This window comes from Mycena indigotica, assembly GCF_014461135.1.
Source record: "Mycena indigotica strain 171206Taipei chromosome Unknown Mind.scaff0008, whole genome shotgun sequence".
Classification (NCBI taxonomy): domain Eukaryota; kingdom Fungi; phylum Basidiomycota; class Agaricomycetes; order Agaricales; family Mycenaceae; genus Mycena; species Mycena indigotica.
In genome coordinates this window covers 2,507,445-2,525,348 of record NW_023503007.1, presented here as the reverse complement: position 1 = coordinate 2,525,348, position 17,904 = coordinate 2,507,445, and the positions used below count along the sequence as shown (strand labels likewise).

The window sequence follows — 17,904 nt, the reverse complement described above, 5'->3', positions numbered from 1 at the left end:
ATGCCGCGGGACTGCTCTTCTGATGAGAGCGGGAGCATCGAAAGCTCCGATATTTGGCCAGCCCAACCATTCAAAGCAAGCCCGATACGTCGAGACGATTGGTCCACATAAATGAGGGTATTGCTGGTGAGGATAACTACTCTGCCAACTGAGGCAGGGCACGGAACGAGATGAATGCAGTCATGAGGGAGGCCGCTGACCGAGGTGATGATTGGATAGTGTCGTCCAACCACATCCATCGTGAAGAGCTTCGTAGTGTCCTTGAACTCCTTGAGCCGCCTAACACAAAGTATCACGCAATTGTAACGGGAACATAGATTCTGCCACGAACCCAGTCCATGTTTGCTGCGTTTGGTACAAGACAGCCATCGTTGGATTATTGAAACCGGGAAGAAATGCGGCTCGGAAGTTCGAGAATATGGCTTGGGGCTTAACTGCCTTCCGTATGAAAGCTCGTTCCGTATGAAACCTCGGCCTCTTGGTGTTCTTCTTGCTCCCGATGAAGGTCTGAATAACTAGTCAGATTGAGCCAACATGCCCAGGGAGGATGCCAGCTGCTAGTTAGAGTTCCTCAATCTTGTGTTCTTTTGTCTCAGCTTCAACGTGGCCCTTCTCCACCGTGCGCTTGACCCCCGACGCGTGTCTCGTTCGTCGGTCAACTAATGTGGCAACTTCACGCGCTTTGTCCGATACTGTCGTGAGGAAGTTGCACGAAGAGATATAAAATGCTTGTGTGCGGAGGTCGATATGCGGATTGGTTTCCGTAAGAATTGTGGCAAGGTCAATCTGAGGAACGTGAAGGAAGCTCCGAGTCATGTGATCTGGGCTGGTTCGTTCACCGCTTGGAGGCTCGTATCACCCTGTTGCACTCCTCACTCAAGAGCTTGCTTTCGGAATCATGATCAAGATTTCCAAATGCCTGGAATATTCAAGCAAGAGATTCAAACTCTTCGTGGAACCCGTCTCTCTTTTGTTCGGTTCCAGCCCACAAGTCAACCTATCGAAGACTGGTTTTCCATCTCCTCTTCTTCCGATAAATCCCGCTTACTATTGGTGTTTATGATGGTATTTCACGATACCAAGATGTAAGGTAGCGTTAATGCTCAGCAGGACATGGTGGACCACCTAATACTGCCGACCATACTATGTCGCATATTGCCGGAAGCCCTCCTTGTTGCTCGCCCCAACGATAACGTGCGGATATTCGAGGAGCAGGATCGAAGACTGCTACATAATTTTGAGGCACGACATCTGTTCATTACCTCTCTACTGGGACGAAATCCAGCGCAAATCAATCCGTTCGACTTTTACGTTCTAGATGCACCGCACTAGTGCTTGACGTTGACCTCAAGAACCGAATGGCTCACTTCGCAAATGCGGGTGATTGTCGTGCTATTGTGTTGGATAGGGCTACGGGAAACCACCAGGAGAGTGTAGATTTGAACGCTAAAACCTCTCTTGAACGAGAATTGAACGGCTCAACGAAGGGCATCTAGGGGAGGATGTTGTTGTTGTTGGTGGCCGTCTCTTTGGGAAATTTATGAGCACTCGCGGTAAGTGACGCCTTCGACTCCCGTCTCGCTTTAATTTTTCTAAGGATATGGCGATGGATCTTACAAGCTTCCGCGTAGCTTCAACGGATGGAAGCCCTGGCACTACGTCAATGTTCTATCTGCCTTGAACTTCGACAGTGACAAAGCTCCCCTGCCTTGAGCGTCCAATACGATTCATACTTTTATGGATATCGCTCTCCGCCCTGTATCGCTGCCACGCCAGACGGTGGGGATTTTCGAGTTTGATACAGACAAGCTATTTGTTTGCGACGCGGATGGAGTCTTCGATTTGGCGTCCAGCGTGGAAGTCGTTGCCATTTTACGATCTGGTTTGGACCATAACGCGGACAACCTGGCCCTCTATCTGTCGAATATGATGAAGTCCTGGCGATGGCGCGCCGAAGTCACCACTACAATGTCCTTCAGACGGAAACCTATGTCGTATCTCGACGTCGCACGTTGCCTCTCCGATCTTTGACCGGGCCTCGGAACGGCTGCCAAAACTTTGGCCACTCTCCCGTGCAATTGCTCCAGAGCTTCGATGCTATTTCAACACAACTTCATAGCGTCGACTTACAAGGCGCCACTGCCACCTATAAAACCATCGTGAGTGCCACAGTCGGTTTGCGGGTGGGAAAGTCAAGTGGGTCGATGGAAACCCATGCACAGGGTCACATATGTCGGTTTGCCACCTTGTGCGACTCTCATCTGCAGATGAGTAGGCATATCTTGAACCTTTGTTACATTCCCGAACCTGCATTGCAAGTTTGTCGGCTCGAACCACCTGTACGCTCTCCAACGGAGTCTTCTGCTTGGCCTTACTCACGAACGGATAGTTCTTCTGCGTGGCCATACTGTCTCTCTCTGATGCAAGGTCGTCAAAGTCTTATCAGGAGCTCAGATCCCATATTGCCGTAAAGAGTCGACATCGGATTCGGATTTGGCTGAACGCCTCGCTAGATTTCCGGGGAGCAAGCCACGGTTACCTTCAACTTGGTCGAAAAGCCATTCCATTTTAACGCGGTCCTGAATAACTTCCATGCGGAGCTCGCGAGGGTAACCAGTCAACGAACTCCATCCAGCCCTCCGGAATCACGGGAGGTTTGCAACTAGATGGGACTGCTTCATAAAAGGGTTAAACGGTCTGCGTCGCTTGAAGTTTTCGGTATGCCGCTCTGACGGACCGTGGTTACAGGGTATATAACGGGGTGATATCTTCGAATCAGTCTCAGCTTACCACTGGCAAGGAACCGCAAGTTCCAAAGTAACTGTCCTGACGCAAATAGCTCCTTCGACTGGACAACGAAATGTGAAGACCGTGACGAAGTTGTGGCGTTATCAAATTGTAAGCGGTCTTGCTCCATAACCCGACGGGATTGAAACCAAACCAAACCACCAGCCCGGGAACCGGTTTGAGTGTCAAACCGCTTTTAGAATCAGAGATTGGAAGTTGAAGTTAAACTCGACTATAGCTCATCAATAGATGCTCGGCAGAATTCACGCACGCTCAGTAGGCGGTGAAAATGTGCTATAGGACATATAAGGTGCTTTCTAACGGCAGGGTCTGACCCAGTGGTCGAGGTCATGCTGAGTTGGGTTATGGCCCTCTGGCTCCGATTACAAACAGATTGTCTTGAGGTTGGCACCAGGATACGAAACTAAACAAAGGTTCGCACGACTCGTTTTTGCCCAAAAGATTTCCTTATTCTACCCAGGGGCCCCTCCTCATTGAGTAGTAGCCTATTGGCACGGTCTCACAATTTTCCTTCAGTTCAATTTTGGATACTTATACCGAGGAAATTGATCTACAGACACTCAAAACCAAATCTTGACTGGAGAATACCCTTACATACCCTATACCCTGTACCCTATGGCCACGGCTAAAATCCAAACATTTTCGGAGCTAATCGGCTCATCAAGATTTCAGACTTGTTTCCAGCGAAGTATTTTTCTACTCGCGGCGGCGGCCCCAAACTCTCGTTAGAAGAGGTCAACAGCTCGCATTCAAGTTCCACTCTCATACGCTCAACGATGGATAAGTTATGTAAGTGGTGTAACATGAGTTATCAATAACTTAAGAGGACACACGCGCGCATCGCCTCCCCTTCCCTTAGGGTATTTCATTGAATTCTATGCTATTGATCTGTAAATGGCCTGGCCAAAGCGCTAGCAAGGTTGAGACGCCGCGCAGCCGGCGGGCTGGCGACCACTCGCCAACGGTGATCTATCATATTATTATTAGACAAGGGCATCAGCCGGTCCCAGTCATCACTTATGTGTCGAAATCGTTCTTTGATATGACAATGATAATGACGGTCATCGCCTGGCCAGTTCCGCTAGTGACTGAGTCGGAAGTGGAGGATGCCTGTCGGGATGATCATGATGACATTGTGCACATTGTGAACCGTTAAGCTATCATCGAATGGAGTCATCACTGGGTTTTGTCCACAAAGGTCAGTCATAGATCAGACGGTTTCCCCTCGGTAACCACTGTAAGCGGTGCATGGGGTGCATCATATCCATATCCGCTTGCGAAAGTCGCAGGTAATGCACGATTTTCGTCCTTGAAACACTTCTCTGATGTCCTTCCTCAAGTAACGCCCTCAACTGGCACCGACTCTTTCTCCGGATCATCCTTAGGACCCACCTGGGAGTGGAACCACAATCCCGACACGACCAAATTCACCGTCTCAAACGGTCTGACGCTTCGCACCGCAACCGTCACAGTGGACCTCTACGCTGCTCGCAACACCCTCACCAAGCGTATTCATGGCCCCGTCGGCACCGGCACCCTTGTCATGGATTTCACCAACATGGCGGACGGTGATCGGGCTGGTCTTGTGGCTTTCCGCCATGTCTCAGCTTGGATCGGTATTAAACGCGACGGAAGCGCATACACAATCGGCATGACCAACGGGATCACCCAAAGCGAATCTGTACGCTACTTACCCCCACTCGGGAGTATGACCCAATCTGAAATGTCGAGTTTTTAGGACTGGTCAACGACCAACACTGGAACCACTGTCTCCTCCGTCACCATTACTCAGAAGAAAGTTTGGTTGCGCGTTGTTGCCAACATTGCGCCGAATTCGAGCAGAACCGCCGTGTTCTCTTACTCGCTTGATGGCAACAGTTTCACGACGCTGGGCCCGTCATTCGCGCTTAATACCGACTGGCAATACTTTATGGGTTATCGATACGGAATTTTCAACTACGCGACGAAGGCGACTGGTGGCTCAGTGCTGATCTCATCGTTCACATCGTCCTAAGCAAGAGATCAGGGTGATTAGTAGCTCGTACATCTACGTGTAAAAATAAACACAACAAACAACAACACATAATGACGACTACAAAGCAAGAGTTAGACAGACAGCCATCGACGAGCAAGGCTTTCAGCTTGCTGACGAGCTCCAGTTGCCACCAAGATGAGAGTAAGATTATAGACAGCTTCTGAAACACACGAGGTGGGATCCTGTGGTCAAGTTAAAGCAGAAGGCAAGCTGGAAAAGCGACGAACGTTCGGGTCAGCAGCCTCAATCGCTCGTTCATAATGCTTGACCGCATGCGAATACAAGCCTGGATAGACGAAGTAAATTGTCAGCATCGAGCGCTGAGCTTGTGAACAACCCACCAAGATGATGAAATGACCGCCCAACGTTATATTCAATTTCACTGTTGTGCTGATCTGTTATTCCAGCACGATATTCACGATATCGAGCTAGAAATGCCATTGCCTCGGCAACTAGATGGTGTCTATTGTCGCACTGCCGTTGGCATGCTCGTCCGAGTAAAGCAGCAGTTAGACTGAGCGAGATGAGTGGGTCTTCTGGGGTAAGGTCATGTGCCATAAGAAGGTAATCTGTTGTGACAATAAGCTCGTGCAACGGTTCCCTGCCTGAAAACTCAAGGAACGCACAGATGGAACTTTGGTAACTCTTCGAGAGCAGCAAGGTACACCCATAGATTGCAATGATGACGGGATTGGGTTTACGACAAAAGTCAGGAAGCCGTTGCTTTGGCTTCTTGGTTCCATCAAGATCTCCCGCTAACGGTTCATCAACATCCTCGGGGCCCAGTACTACGTCGCCACTAATTGCGGGGTTGATACTGAAACGACGAATGGGAGTGTTCCATAAGACGTGCGCCGGTCGATAGACAGCTGCGTCTGCGATGACCACCTCCCGATGGAGGTATTTTTGGAAAGGGGAGCCCAAACAGGCATCTACTCCCAACGTCGCGCTAGGACCCAAGGTAGCCAGCAAGAGACGAAGAGGTTCATTGTGGAACTGGTGGGCTGTGTGAATTTTGCGGGACTGTTCGACAACAACAGAAAGTCGCCCGACAAACCTGGCCACCGCTGAAAACTGGATCAGCATATAGTGTAAGGAGTGTGTAGAACGGTCTACCCATCAGAGCGATTCGGATACGGTCTTGATACACAGGCACTTTGTACGCAGATGATACCAGTAGATGGCGAAGAACTTCTTCCGCTTCATCATAGTCCCCTTGACGGGTTAAAACAAAGGAGTACTGCAGAACTGTAAGAATCAGAAAAATGGATAGATGGAGCAAACACGCTTGAAGGAATAGTTCCAACCATTCGTCGATTGTTATCCCACGAAAAGAGTTTGAGATACCAGACTGCGAATGGCTTCCGATTTGGTGAGCTACGAACGGTTCAAATTCGTTGCAAGTGAAATGGAATGACTTACCTATATCCAGCTGTAGCCTATTCAAGATCTTGTCTTCATCCTCCTGATCCAGGCGTTTGCGAGTGCGGCGAATAGGGCCCATTCCGCGATATACCTTACTCCACAGCGTCAAATACTGAATCAAAAGCTGGCAATATAAAACTCACTCTAGAAGTCGTAAACAGTCGTCTCGTCTCTCGAAACATTTCAACAAGCTTTCTAGCTTCAACTAACCATGCATTGGTCGATTCTTCATCCCCACGCTGCATTCCATCCCAAAGTTGCTTTATCAGAGCATACGCTTCCATCGATTCTTGATCCTTTTCAGCCTCCAACGCCCGTAGTTCATCAGGCAATAAACGTGGGGGTTTGCGAATATGCTTCATCTGTGACATCGTTTTTGGTTGGGGTGGCTTTTGTCGTTCTTGAATTAGACCCGGAACACAACTCAGAGTTGCGCCAATACTTTCTTCGGGTTGATGTTCGCGGGGCCGACGTCGTCGAGAATCCACGACTGGACGGTGTCAGCTTGCGGTCGTGGAAGAGACAGTTATACCTTCATAGACCAAGTCCAGAGCCTTTCTTGGTTCGTCGAGTATTTCATAGATATCAGCCAGTTCCATCTTCAACTCGTTGTTATCGGGATCCGCCACACGCACTGTCGAAAAAGTGAGAATCAATCGACAGTCGATAGGCTTGCTTACCCGCTTCATAGACCTCCGCAGCACCATGAAGATCGTTCATCGTGCGCATACAAATAGCAGCGCGGGTGAGGATATGGATGTTGCTGGTCTGAAAATTACCAAGGTTAGCATCGAACCCGCACAGATTGGTACACATACATACCATCTCACAGCTACCAAGCTTCTCATAGATATCTCTCGCCTCTGCGAACTGATCAACGTCAAAATAGGCATCGGCAATTTCCGTGAAGAGTGGGCCATAATCCAATATTTCCTCTGCGAGAATCATGCCAGCGTGGACCTGCCCCTCCTCTAAGTCGCCGATTTTTAGCCTCGCAACAGCTAATCTGTGACGAGCATTGACGTTCAGCGGATGAAATCCCGGCCTGACATCGTTAATCGCGTCCAGTACACGATTGACGACGGGGCCTGTAGGATCATACTCTCTGTCATCCGTGCACAGGTCCCACCAGTTGTCCTCTCCTCGACCTTGGAGCCAACGTATACCTCTTCTGACAGTCTCGATTGCTCTTTCATGTTCTCCGAGCTCATTGAATAGGTCAGCTAAAACGAGAACCTCCATTTCGCCAAAACCACCTCCAGGTACGTGCTGGCTCGGCTTGACATCCTCGCTCGATGAGGTGGAAGGACCGTTGCCAGAAGGAAAGAGTAGACGGTGGTGGTCAAATGCATCGTTATACAAACTTGCGCACTTTTGCAAATCGGATAATGATATCAAAATAGGCCGAAGAAGAGAGATGATGTGGAGGTCATGCGGGAAGCGAGACAAAATTCCAAGAAAAGCAAAACGAGCCTGGAAGAACCCAGTATAAGCCCGAGGAATGTGATTCGAGGTGGAGCACCATACCGACTTCATGTCGTTGACAGATTGCGCCAACATCGCACAGTCCCAAAGAGCGGCCACGTTGCTCGGATCTACGTGGTGGCCTTTGTTCCAGCAATATAGCGCTTGCTGCGGATAACCCAATTCCTTCGATTGTTTTGCTAACCGATCCCACTCCTCAGCGTCCTGCCGCAGATGAGCAGCCATGATACGAAGTTGCAGCGCACAAGATTGCTGCTTTTTCTCCTCATAACATTGGGCGAGGACAACCCAAGCAGTTGGCGTTCGCGGTTCGATTCGGATAACTTCGAGCATGATGCGGGTGGCCTTATCCAGCTCGCCATCGACATATGCTTGGTTTCCGTCGCCGAGAAGAGTGCGAAGATGGGCTGAAACAACTGGACCAGAGTAAGCGCGTTTACCCTGCCAAACGGGTATAAGCAGGTTTTATATTGATTTAAGAAAGAGGAAACATACCCCTTTCCCCTGCTGTCGTGTACTTGTTGTCTCTTGAATGACAAAATCCCATTCGCGGGAAAGGAGCCCGCCGTTCACGGCTTCAGAGTCTCCGTGAGCGCCGTTGTGACTTCGAATTTTGGCAACGAGACGGCTATACGGCTATAATTGGTGCAATTAGGAACAAAAAAGGCGCACTCGAAAGCATCGTTTCCGCTAACTTCTGCTGTTGACTGGATGGTTGTAGGCAGCTCTTCGTCGCTATCGTCTGATTCAGAGGAGGAGGGTGCGTAAGAGAAGTCAGAGTCAGAGCCTGAATCAGAGTCGGGACTTGAATCAGAGTCGGAATCAGAGGACCCATAATCGCCACGGAGAACAACGCGTTTTACGACTAGATCCTCTTCATTTACTACCGCACTAGCAGGTTGCTCTGTATCAGTCGTCAACGGATTGCTCGACTGCGTAAGGGAAGCGAAAGGCACCAAAAGGACGTGAACTATCAGGGATAGCTATGGCAGTCTGTAGAGCACCGTTCTCCGAGTCGTCGAAGGCTTCTATCTTAATCTGCATGAATTTATGGGGTGGTTACGAAGGCGAACGATGCTGAGGAGGAGGAACACGCGAAGGTTGAGGGTAATGTCGACGCAAACAAAAAGATGGAAGGATAATCAGAATCGCACGACTGAGCAAAGGCAAAAATAGAAGATGGGGGTTGTGGTGAAAAAAGCAAATTGATCTGTTGATGGGCACCGATACTTACTCGGCTGCATGGCCCTTCAACGCGATTCACCAAGAATACTCATAGTCAAGACATGTCTCACCCTGGTCACCCAAAGGCCATACTTAGCCAACTCCAAGCCATTGCCACTGCAATTGTCAAACAGTGGCATCATGATGTTACTAGCACTTCGCTGAGTCTCTTTAGGCAGATCCTGCGTCACACTCAGGCTCTTACCGCTGGGCTTGTCTGAAGTTGCATCTATCAATGTCCACTCGGTATAAAAGGCTGCCGGTCCGAGTGCAACTTTTCTTAAACTTCGACTCACAGTTCTCAGGCTTCAAGCGCCAGGGCCGCCTTATAAGCATCAATTCACATCTTTCTAAGTCTCACAAACATGGGCACCTCCGAGATCATAACTACTGAAGGAGAAGCGCCGTTTTCCCTGCCCGCCGCAGGGAAAGACTGTGTTACTTGGTATAAGATTGTGGGTTCGCTCACCTCCGGCATTCGCCCACTTGTAACTCTTCATGGCGGCCCCGGGGTCCCCCACAACTACCTCCTCAGTATGATTGACCTTGCGACGAAGTATGGGATACCAGTCATATTCTATGACCAACTGGGCAACGGAAAGTCGACACATCTTCCCGAGAAGAGGGACGATACGACTTTTTGGACCGAGCAACTTTTCTTAGACGAGTTGGACAATCTACTGAAGTTTCTGGGCATCGATAACGATTACGCTTTGCTAGGCCAGTCGTATGTGCCAACCCGGATTTGCAAGTTTCTTCTGACACCTTCTGAGATGGGGCGGAATGCTCGGCTCTCGACATGCGTCTCGTCAACCGCCTGGCCTCAAAAAGCTGATTATCGAATCCTCACCTGCATCCATGCCACTTTGGGAAGAAGCCGCTGCATATCTTCGCACTCTTCTTCCACCCGAAGTGGCGCAGGTGCTTACGGACCACGAAATTGCGGGAACCACGGAAAGCGCAGAATATCAACGAGCAATGGCCATTTTCTACGAAAGATTTCTCTGTCGAATTCCTTTTCCTACAGAGCTCGAGGAGGCAATGCAATGGATTGAGAAAGATCCAACTGTCTATTTCACTATGTACGCAATTTTTTTTCTTTTCATGCTTGTTGTTGAGGCTTGTTAGGAACGGGCCTTCAGAATTCTTCGTCACTGGCTCGTTGAAGACATGGTCGATGCTGGAGGACGCGATCAAGATTACTGTTCCCACCCTCCTCATTAACGGTGCATACGACGAAGCGCGCGATTCAACTGTGTACCCTTATTTTGAGAAGATTTCTGGACCCGTGAGGTTCGTCAGCAGTCTCGATTGCAATTGGATCGCATTGATTTCAAGTTGTGCTTTCAGATGGGTTACTTTGGCGGAATCCAGCCATATGTGTCATTGGGAGGAGCGCGAGAAGTTCATGGAGCTTGTTGCTGGATTCCTCAATCGTAATGCATGAGTACTGTAACTTAGTTCAAAGTTGGCAATGTTCAACGGTTCTCGGCACCGGGTCACCTACCTGATCCAGCCTGATACATCACCGTCACTCTGTGACCCCACCCATCCCCCGCAGCGCTGAGCTGTTCACAATGGCCTCCTCTGGGCTTTCCCGGCGACGAGCGCCGGCTACAAGCACCGACCGTGACGAAGACCGCACCCAATCGACCACTCCTCCACTGAACAATTCCTCGTCTGAAAATGGCACAAGCACACATGCTGGGTCGGCGTTTGCAGGCGGCTCGCGTGTAGCTTTCGATCCACGCGACCTTGTTCTTGAGGCTGGCGAGGACGCTCGAGTTGGCGGGAAGCTTCCTCGTTTAACGCTGATGGAGGAAGTGCTGCTGCTCGGTATCAAGGACAAGCAGGGGTATCTCAGCTTCTGGAACGACAACATCAGCTATGCCCTGCGAGGCTGCATACTCATTGAACTCGCGCTCAGACGGAGAATTGGCATTGTGAGGGACCCTGGACGCGTAAGTTCTTTTCGTATCGTGTGCCTTTTCGGTACCGTCCTTCTCCGAGCTTTGCTCATTCATTGTAGAAACGCCTACCGCTGCCAGATCGGTTGGTGACTGTGCTGTCCACGCGCCAGACTGGAGAGACATTGTTGGACGAGACATTGAAGATGATGAAGCAAACTGAAGACTCGGGTGAAAAGATGGGGGTGGGGACATGGGTTGACTTGCTCAGTGGTGAGTTTCTGTACTCTTCTAGGCGGGAATCTGGCATTGACACTCTCAGGTGAAACTTGGAATGTGCTCAAGATCGGCTTCCAGCTCAAACAAGTTCGCGAGCGTTTGGCGAAAGGCTTAGTCGACAAGGGCGTTCTTAGAACGGAAAAGACGAACTTTTTGTTGTTTGATATGGCAACACATCCAGTAGTAAGTTTCTACATCCTTGAACTCAAGTTATATTTGCTAAGCACAGCCTTAGGCGGACGCGCATGTCAAGGCTGGCGTCGTCAACCGCGTGGTGGCACTATTGACTAGCGGGACGAGCGCAGTTCCACCACAAGCCCTGGACGCGGAAGGCACTCAATGCCGGACCCTTCGTTCTGTCTGCCTTGTTTGCTCAGCCTACACCGCCTCCGTACTTGATAATGCATTTGGCCGACTAGGATACGAGGAGCGGGAAGCGGCGTTTGGCAGATGTGATGAAATACTTGCAGAGTTTGCTGTCTGGCCATTTGGTGGTGGCACAGGTGGTCAGTCATCCTACTTGTTTTTGTCCTACATTTTTTGTTAACTGCTGATAGGCACCGAATCTAAACGCAAAAACCGTATTGCAACTGGGTCTGGTGGTGTTGACGTCGGGCGGGAGAGTGTCCGCGGACTTGTCGCCGCAGCTCGAACTGAGGCTATCGGTGGGGACGAGGATGCCGGCTTTGAGCTGATTGCGGCGGTCCTGGAGGTCCTCAGCAAGCTTGATTCGTTGCTATGAGGACAGAGGAAGATATTCCACAAAATCACGTCGAATTCCCATACCATACTTCTTCCTTTCATATTTCGGTCTCTCAAGAAGACTTTCACCGTTGTTTGGTCCGTCTTTTTCCCCCTTGTCATTCCTCCACTCACACTCCGTCTATTAGCCATTCCCGTTAATGTTATGGAGCTCGTTGCACGATGTATCATCGACAAAATACATGTACATACCTCCTGGAGCCTCACGTTACGATACCTTAAGCTTGTCATATTTTAGCCATAACCGGGAAAGAAAGGAAGCCGATTCTAGACCAGCCAAGCCATCGAGGACGACGACCAACCTGCTTACCATTGGCGTTGGACTGGACTTACATAGAGTGTTCATGCTTTGAAAGCTGTTTGGGTATACAATACAATACAAAGTACGATCTAGAATGGAGTACATACTTCTGACAAGCATCCTTAGAGAACAAAACATCTGGTTCGGCTGGTGTGCATCGAAGGTCTTGCTTTAGCAGCCAACGCTGCCCTCGTCGCGATCTGGAAGACCTCATGGACGCCAACACCGGTCTTGGCTGAGCATTCCGCGTAGGCGCCAGCCCCGATCTGACGCTGCATCGCCATACCCTGTTGACGGGTAACAAGACTAGCGTACGCAGGGTCGCCCCGCAGATCAGCCTTGCAGCCAACTAAGACGACAGGCATCCGCGCGCCACAATAATACTGCACTTCTGTCATACATCTTCAGTTTGAGTTTGGATTATATGAATCGGTCGGATCTACTCACCTGGTGCCCACTTTTCCAAAACATTCTCAAGCGAATCGGGTGAATCGAGGGCGAAACAGATCAATACGACGTGGGCATCTGGGTAAGACAGAGGTCGCAATCGGTCGTATTCTTCCTGACCGGCGGTATCCCATAGTGCAAGCTCGACGGTATCGTTGTCGACGATGATGTCCGTTACGTAGTTCTCGAAGACGGTGGGAACGTATTGCGTTGGAAACCTGCCCTCCGAAAACACAATCAGGAGAGACGTCTTCCCACAGGCCCCATCCCCAATGGCGACGGTTTTGCGGCGAGTAGGTAGGGCCATAGAATAGCAAGCGTCGGCAAAAGACTTGAGGAAGGAAGTAGAGGAAATGGGTCCTGATAAAGCCCTTGCACCGCTTGTCGAGTTAGGAGGACATGGACAGCCAGCAACAGCCTTGACCCTCGATATTGACGATCATCTGCCGAGTGCAGCGCGAGCACTGTCCCTCAATCCCTGAATTAATTCGAACGGATCTGTAGAAAGAGTTGGGAAAGACTCAAGAGTCAAAGAGAAGGGAGGCTGATGTGACGTTACTGTATGTCACGTGTGATGCGACCAATCGTGTCGACCTGGTGGAACAAACTTCTCCGCTGGTATTCATCACGGCATCTATTCCCCAAGTCTCCATGCGCCAGCCAATGACGCGTGGGGCTCCACGAGTTTGAGTCGTTTGCGATGGTTTCTGTCCTCAACGACGACATCTGGATCGCAGTTTTGTCCCTCTGTGACGTGTCGACGGTTCTCCAAGTTGCACTGGTGCGCGACCGAGATAAGTTAAGTACAACTTATAGTCTGATGGCTTTGTCAGACAAGTCGTACTCTACACCGTGTTTCCCAATGCCGAACAGTCTGGCTATCGGTTCTTCGCGACCTCACCGCTCGTGGTCTGGTCGACACGCTCACCACTGCAGAAGACAATTACTCGACAGCTGCCATTATTAAGCACATCCGCCATACCGTTTGTGGTCCTTTGTCTTCAACGCGAAGTCGACGGATCCTCAAGATTACCCCTGCGCTACACTCCACAGACCCAAGTCTTTCAGCGGCTTCCGGCTCCGTCAAGCTTCTCCCAGGTGGACGTTATCTTACCGTCGTGCGGCCCCAACAGTTTGACTGCATTGATGTCGGGACTGGTCGGCGAGCCTGGAGTTTATTTGGTGCAGTCCATGACTACGCAGTTGAAATGCTCAACAACGGGCATTCTATGCGACTGGGAACAGTGATCAGGAAAGTGGGTGAAAGGTGAGCGTTTTGTACATGCCAAGCATGGACCCGACTTACCCTGATGCATATAAAGAACTTCCCGTATTGGCATAATCGACGTCGATATTGACACTGGGCAAGCCAAGACTCGGCTGAACATCTCCACCGGCCTCAGAGTCAATGCTGAGCTGGAGAAGTTCAGCAACACCCATATGAATGGCAGCTTCCTCTCAACAACGTTCAAAGCACATGCCAAAACCTTCATCCTCCTACTCAACTGGCGAAACGACGAGTATATCCTCTTCCAGTCAGACTTCAACGATACCGCTTCTTCGCTTTTCACGATCTCGAACCACATCATCTTGGCCACGGCCTCCGCCTTCTCTCCCCACGTACCGGTCCTACTTCAATGGAGCTTGAAATCATTCCGCCACCACTGGCGGGCAACGAATACGCTTTCCCTCCGCTGCGCAATGTCTATCCATTCTGCGACCACACCAATACCAGCGTTCACGACTGAGTTGCATCGCCATACTCTTTGGGATGTATCTGAAAATGCAGAACCACATGTCCACTATCGCATCGAGCTTTTCCGGGACCGTCTGTGCCGTTCTCGTGCCAGGCTTCTTGTCCATCTCTCTGGAAATATAGACCTGCTTCCTGAAATTCGCTCCGCCCACTGCGAAACCCCCAGAACACAGACACTATTTAACTCGACCGGGCTGATCTCAAAGTTCCGCTCGCGGTTAAGGAACCTGAGTCCAAATAGCAAAGCGAAGCAAGGGAACGCTGGGTTGCTTCTCCGCTACACCATTTCATGCTGGCCCGCACCCTTCGACGTGTTTGCGGTTGCCGCTACCCCTACATACCTTCCGGGTCCGGTACACGAGCTATCTTATGCAGGATACGCGAACTGCTCTGGCGGAAGGGTGCTCAACATGACGGATTATAAGGCGGACGTGAAGTCAGCCACGGAACCGTGTCTCTGGACGCATTTGTCCCCCAACGGGGCGGTCACGACGCTCGTGAATGCTGACACGGTGATTATCGCACGCTCTTAAGTACAAACACACGCTCTCTCCCATCAACCTTCAATCATGGACAACTTATACCTATTTAGACTCTAATAATCGATTATACAAACGATCGAATTGATAATGACGCATCTATATGTACTTGTACAGTTTACACAGCGTCCACCAGCCGCTGACTCAAATCGAAATTTTGGTACTGTTTAGTCCTTAAATAGTGGGTCCATGTAAAGTGTCCTCTATAACGCATTGCGTGGTGGTGGCCTCCGTGGTTCAAGGACAACGGGGGCCTGAGACATCGCCTGGGCCGCAGAGTCCTTACGCGGACGTGGTTGGATGTAATGCGGCTGTCTCCCCGTGGCTGAAGGGTCACGACTGTGAGTCGGCGGCGCAGGCGGAAGGTCTCGTTCACGGTGGCCCTTCTCCAAGTCATCATACGAGCTCTTGTGGCTAGGCGGTTGCGACCTGGAACGAGGTCGTGTGAGCGGCCGCGAGATGAGGTTGGAAGAAGATGAGGTCGACTTGAGATGCCCGCTGCTTGACAAAGCTGATCGATCAGTGGGAACGAGGGTAGCCATAGATCCAGAGCCAGGGTAATACTGCTTCAAACAGAGGAAAATGCATCAGCACACTTGATGAGTACAAAAAGAGACTCCGTACAATGGGTGACGAGTAAAGGTTGACTGGACTGGTCAATGAACTAGCTCCCGTCGCACCGTCACGGCTGCCAGAGATCGCAGATGCGGAAGTTAGGCCCGTGGAATCCTTAAATAAAGCATTAGGGAGGCGTTGTTGTTCGACATCCGATTTCCCGCGTGCCCTGGCATTTAATCTAATGAGTTATCAACAACGAGGATATGCAGCGGGAAATTCAAGTTGGGAAATACGCACGTGCTGACCAAGCATATCGAGTACATCTTGGAAAGCGGGAAGTCGGGAATGAATTGCCTGTGAACGGGATCATCAGTTCGGACGCAATGTCGATGGTGTATGCATACACTGTTGATGTCTGAAAAGGGAATAAGAATGATCAGAGTCTGATGGCAACCCGCAGAGAAGATACGCAACTGGGAATGATAGAAAGAGGATGAGGTCCAACAATGCAGCCACGGCGGTGATAGCACCTGTTTGGACTGTGACTAAAGATAACCAGCATTAGTTCGGAGAATTGAAAGCAGGATGTTGATCTGCGACGCACGGCGAATGATTCGGTTTATTTGTCCATCGACAGCCGTGAATCCAGTCTTGCGCGTACTCTAGAAACAAGTTAAACTCAGGACCGTGCTTGAGAGAATTGAATGAAACGCACCAAAGAATACGTTAGGACGACCGCAATGAGCACATCACAGAATGCACTGCAGACAAGCCAGAGAATTATAACACTAGTAAAGCTTGCGAACTCGCGGTACTGATTCCGCATGACGGTGAAGATGCTGACCATGGCACCACCGCCTGAAAGGAGAATATCAGCCGCGGAAGGACAGGGCAAGATTGAAGTACCAAAAGAAACCAAAGCGAAAAGGCTGATGAGAACAGAGAATATCTTCTTCCCGGTAATAACTGGAAAGAAAAATATTAGCCAAATCATTCGATATCCACAATTGCTTCGCAAACCGCTGATGCGCCAGGCGGTGAACATTTGGATTGGCGTCGAAACCAGAACCTGACCTCACCCTAAGCCACGAACACGTCGAAAGGAAGTGTTTCACGTACAATGGAAATGGCGTCTATTTTTGACACTTCATCAAGGCATTCAAGGATTAAAATAGACTCACCACCAGGAAGGACTGGAGCCAATGAATTGAGCAGGGGCTTGTAGCAGTGCGACGAACTCACGGATTGGTGATACAACAAGTGCTCTTGGAGCTCCTGGCAGTGAATACATGAGTAAGTTCCACGCTGCGGGGTAAGAACAGACCATAACGGACGATGAGCGGTTCGTATATGATGCCGATTTCGAAGAGGAGGTTGGTCGTTTCTGCAAGAAAGAGATAGAGGACCTGTTATAGCGTCAGATGGTCGCATGGAGTTCAAGATTGCGCACAAAGTATCGAATCCAGATGAGATCCCTTTGAGAGGGCAAAAAGGTTGAGTTTAGTCAAGTTAGCGGACAAGTGTTAAAGCGCCACTTTTTATATGTTTGGTAGTAGATGAACATCTTAAGCATGTTCAGCGCCTGCACAAGATGGGCATAGGAGGAAAACGCGAACCTGTAAGCTCATGATCTGGCAACACAGGTCGTTCATAAGACGCGGGACGGCGGATGCGCAAATAAGACGCACTCCATAACAGATAGAGCTCAGAATTGTGCCTGTTGGAAGGATCAGCCCAAACGCGGCCAGTAGGGTAGGACCAAAAGACCAATGAGCATCGGACCAAAACTACTGGCCAGTCAGCGACGATATCATTGCAAACGGTGGACGCACAGGAGTTCTACTCCAGAGCCAGCCATGTTGAAGAGAAGAAGAACAAACGAAAGACAAATGAAGAGTGAGCGTCGCCGGCGGAAGGAAGGAAAGGAAAGGAAATTCAGCGCAGGGTCGTCGTGGAGAAGATATGGCCTTCGGAAGCAAATGCCGATGTATGTCCTGTTGAATGCAGAATATGAAAGATGATCGACTTCTCCGCCAGATCGTCGTCCCCAGAAGCAACCTGTTGTGTGATGCGTCTCATTGTAGGGAGGAATTGTCTCATCGAAATCACCCTACTTCCTTACTTATATTCTTAAACCTTTGCTGGAAATAATCAGTCACAGAGAAAAGAGGTAATACAGTGCCAACTCACAAAAGATTCTTCCTCGACCGGGTTGCTTGCCCTCATAACTTAGTTGTACTCTTAAGCATCAGTTCAGTGCCTGAGGAGGAGGAGGAGGAGGAGGAGGAGTTTCCAGGAGGATTGACGGACATGATGGTTGGTACCCAAGCTAGAATGCATTATTCTTGCACGATTGGACCGTGAAAATGTCGTCCCAT

General features: G+C 50.0%; 7 protein-coding genes across 7 annotated transcripts; 5 read left to right on the top strand and 2 right to left on the bottom strand.

Moving 5' to 3' along the window:
• Positions 1-1,943: 1,943 nt before the first annotated feature.
• Positions 1,944-2,666, top strand: MIND_00937000 (Tryptophan synthase beta subunit-like PLP-dependent enzyme; the record flags this gene model as incomplete). The annotated part of the gene is made up of 3 exons (XM_037365991.1): positions 1,944-2,339; positions 2,390-2,467; positions 2,514-2,666. The coding sequence occupies 3 exons, from the start codon at positions 1,944-1,946 to the stop codon at positions 2,664-2,666; spliced, it is 627 nt and encodes a 208-aa protein (XP_037217403.1).
• A 1,309-nt stretch (positions 2,667-3,975) lies between these two features.
• On the top strand, positions 3,976-4,822 carry MIND_00936900 (Xylosidase glycosyl hydrolase protein; the record flags this gene model as incomplete). The annotated part of the gene is made up of 3 exons (XM_037365990.1): positions 3,976-4,006; positions 4,098-4,489; positions 4,547-4,822. 3 exons carry the CDS (start codon positions 3,976-3,978, stop codon positions 4,820-4,822), a joined length of 699 nt encoding a protein of 232 aa, XP_037217402.1.
• A 92-nt stretch (positions 4,823-4,914) lies between these two features.
• Positions 4,915-8,797, bottom strand: MIND_00936800 (TPR-like protein; the record flags this gene model as incomplete). Its single annotated transcript, XM_037365989.1, has 14 exons — positions 4,915-5,025; positions 5,071-5,129; positions 5,185-5,412; positions 5,470-5,910; positions 5,960-6,220; positions 6,266-6,359; positions 6,412-6,758; positions 6,801-6,902; positions 6,949-7,036; positions 7,091-7,741; positions 7,796-8,194; positions 8,249-8,381; positions 8,426-8,657; positions 8,710-8,797. 14 exons carry the CDS (start codon positions 8,795-8,797, stop codon positions 4,915-4,917), a joined length of 3,234 nt encoding a protein of 1,077 aa, XP_037217401.1.
• Positions 8,798-9,342: 545 nt separating this feature from the next.
• MIND_00936700 (Proline iminopeptidase) lies at positions 9,343-10,424 on the top strand (the record flags this gene model as incomplete). The annotated part of the gene is made up of 4 exons (XM_037365988.1): positions 9,343-9,704; positions 9,751-10,059; positions 10,106-10,270; positions 10,328-10,424. The coding sequence occupies 4 exons, from the start codon at positions 9,343-9,345 to the stop codon at positions 10,422-10,424; spliced, it is 933 nt and encodes a 310-aa protein (XP_037217400.1).
• Positions 10,425-10,521: 97 nt separating this feature from the next.
• On the top strand, positions 10,522-11,905 carry MIND_00936600 (Vacuolar protein sorting-associated protein 74; the record flags this gene model as incomplete). The annotated part of the gene is made up of 5 exons (XM_037365987.1): positions 10,522-10,938; positions 11,007-11,157; positions 11,207-11,346; positions 11,399-11,669; positions 11,721-11,905. Exons 1-5 carry the CDS (start codon positions 10,555-10,557, stop codon positions 11,903-11,905), a joined length of 1,131 nt encoding a protein of 376 aa, XP_037217399.1. The 5' UTR covers positions 10,522-10,554.
• A 1,468-nt stretch (positions 11,906-13,373) lies between these two features.
• Positions 13,374-14,962, top strand: MIND_00936400 (uncharacterized protein; the record flags this gene model as incomplete). The annotated part of the gene is made up of 3 exons (XM_037365986.1): positions 13,374-13,454; positions 13,507-13,940; positions 13,996-14,962. The coding sequence occupies 3 exons, from the start codon at positions 13,374-13,376 to the stop codon at positions 14,960-14,962; spliced, it is 1,482 nt and encodes a 493-aa protein (XP_037217398.1).
• A 209-nt stretch (positions 14,963-15,171) lies between these two features.
• MIND_00936300 (uncharacterized protein) lies at positions 15,172-17,384 on the bottom strand (the record flags this gene model as incomplete). Its single annotated transcript, XM_037365985.1, has 18 exons — positions 15,172-15,534; positions 15,593-15,764; positions 15,824-15,880; positions 15,931-15,941; positions 16,001-16,071; positions 16,131-16,188; positions 16,242-16,492; positions 16,547-16,595; positions 16,646-16,659; positions 16,708-16,719; positions 16,769-16,801; positions 16,851-16,932; positions 16,977-17,001; positions 17,062-17,090; positions 17,143-17,157; positions 17,215-17,243; positions 17,294-17,313; positions 17,359-17,384. 18 exons carry the CDS (start codon positions 17,382-17,384, stop codon positions 15,172-15,174), a joined length of 1,317 nt encoding a protein of 438 aa, XP_037217397.1.
• Between the last annotated feature and the right edge of the window lie 520 nt (positions 17,385-17,904).